Here is a 1502-nt window from a genome sequence, read left to right as displayed (position 1 = left end):
AACATTCTAGTGATCGTGGCGATAGCCAAGAACAAGAACCTGCACTCCCCCATGTACTTTTTCATCTGTAGCCTGGCTGTGGCAGATATGCTGGTGAGCGTTTCGAATGGGTCGGAAACCATCGTCATCACCTTGCTCAACAGTACAGATACGGACGCCCAGAGCTTCACCGTGAACATTGATAATGTCATTGACTCTGTGATCTGTAGCTCCTTGCTTGCATCCATTTGCAGCCTGCTTTCCATTGCCGTGGACAGGTATTTCACTATCTTTTACGCGCTCCAGTACCATAACATTATGACCGTTAGGCGGGTCGGGATCATTATAAGTTGTATCTGGGCAGCTTGCACGGTGTCGGGCGTTCTCTTCATCATTTACTCGGACAGCAGTGCTGTCATCATCTGCCTCATATCCATGTTCTTCACCATGCTGGTTCTCATGGCCTCTCTCTATGTCCACATGTTCCTGATGGCAAGGCTTCACATTAAGAGGATTGCTGTCCTCCCAGGCACAGGTACCATCCGCCAGGGTGCCAACATGAAGGGGGCAATTACCTTGACCATCCTGATTGGAGTCTTTGTGGTCTGCTGGGCCCCATTCTTCCTCCACTTACTGTTCTACATCTCTTGCCCTCAGAATCCATACTGCGTGTGCTTCATGTCTCATTTTAACTTGTATCTCATACTGATCATGTGTAACGCCGTCATCGACCCTCTCATTTATGCCCTCCGAAGTCAAGAACTAAGGAAAACCTTCAAAGAGATCATCTGTTTCTATCCCCTGGGAGGCATCTGTGAGTTGCCTGGCAGGTATTAAGTGGGAGACAGAGGGTATACTAAGTAGAGACCTGCAGACTTTGTCACTCTGGCACGACCTGAGCAGTGTACTTCTCAATAGCTGCCTCTACTGTGTAGTGCTTCGGTTGAAAATATCTACTGTATAAATGTAAGTTTATGACTTTTGACATGGAAAAAATATCTCAACGTGTTATGTTTGTTGACATGCTAATTTTTTTTGTTTGTAAAATGCTTATTTACATTCTCTATAGTGTGGGCGCTATGGATTTACATGAAAGAAAAACAGACACCCTTATTAAAACTTTGACAATGTTTCTTTCCTGTTATTTATCAAGATTCAACACTTGTTCTTTCTGTAGTAGCAGCTATCAGAGCCTTATTAAATGTGTTCTCAGCTGTTTTCATGTATTAACCCCGCAGTGCTGCAGAAGCTTGATTCCACTGTTTATGGGGAAATATCTAAACACTAGATGCTTGACCGTTTAATGAGTCAGCTCAATTAGTGAAATTTCAAGCAACTGAATAAAAGCTTACCTATTATGCTTTCTGTTCAAATATACTGATGCTTCTTTTTAAATAAAGGAGAGAGGAAGGGGGGAAGAGGCAGCTCCTGAGGAGAAAGTAAGATTTCAGTCACATGCATTTCCCCAAGATGGAAAGGTTCATTGCCTGAGACTCAGAGTTCACACCGGCAACTCAGCTGGG

General features: G+C 43.9%; 1 protein-coding gene across 1 annotated transcript in view; it reads left to right on the top strand.

Annotated features, from left to right (window-relative positions):
* The window catches only part of Mc4r (melanocortin 4 receptor), a 1742-nt gene extending 633 nt beyond the window's left edge, over positions 1-1109 (top strand). The window contains exon 1 of the mRNA XM_031365918.1: positions 1-1109. This exon is cut by the window's left edge and continues 633 nt beyond it. Coding sequence (XP_031221778.1) covers positions 1-816 — 816 coding nt within the window. The 3' untranslated portion in view covers positions 817-1109.
* The last annotated feature ends 393 nt before the right edge of the window (positions 1110-1502 follow it).

The sequence above is a fragment of the Mastomys coucha genome, unplaced genomic scaffold (assembly GCF_008632895.1).
Source record: "Mastomys coucha isolate ucsf_1 unplaced genomic scaffold, UCSF_Mcou_1 pScaffold13, whole genome shotgun sequence".
NCBI lineage: Eukaryota > Metazoa > Chordata > Mammalia > Rodentia > Muridae > Mastomys > Mastomys coucha.
The sequence above is the reverse complement of the archived record's forward strand: the minus strand, read 5'-3'. Positions and strand labels throughout refer to the sequence as shown.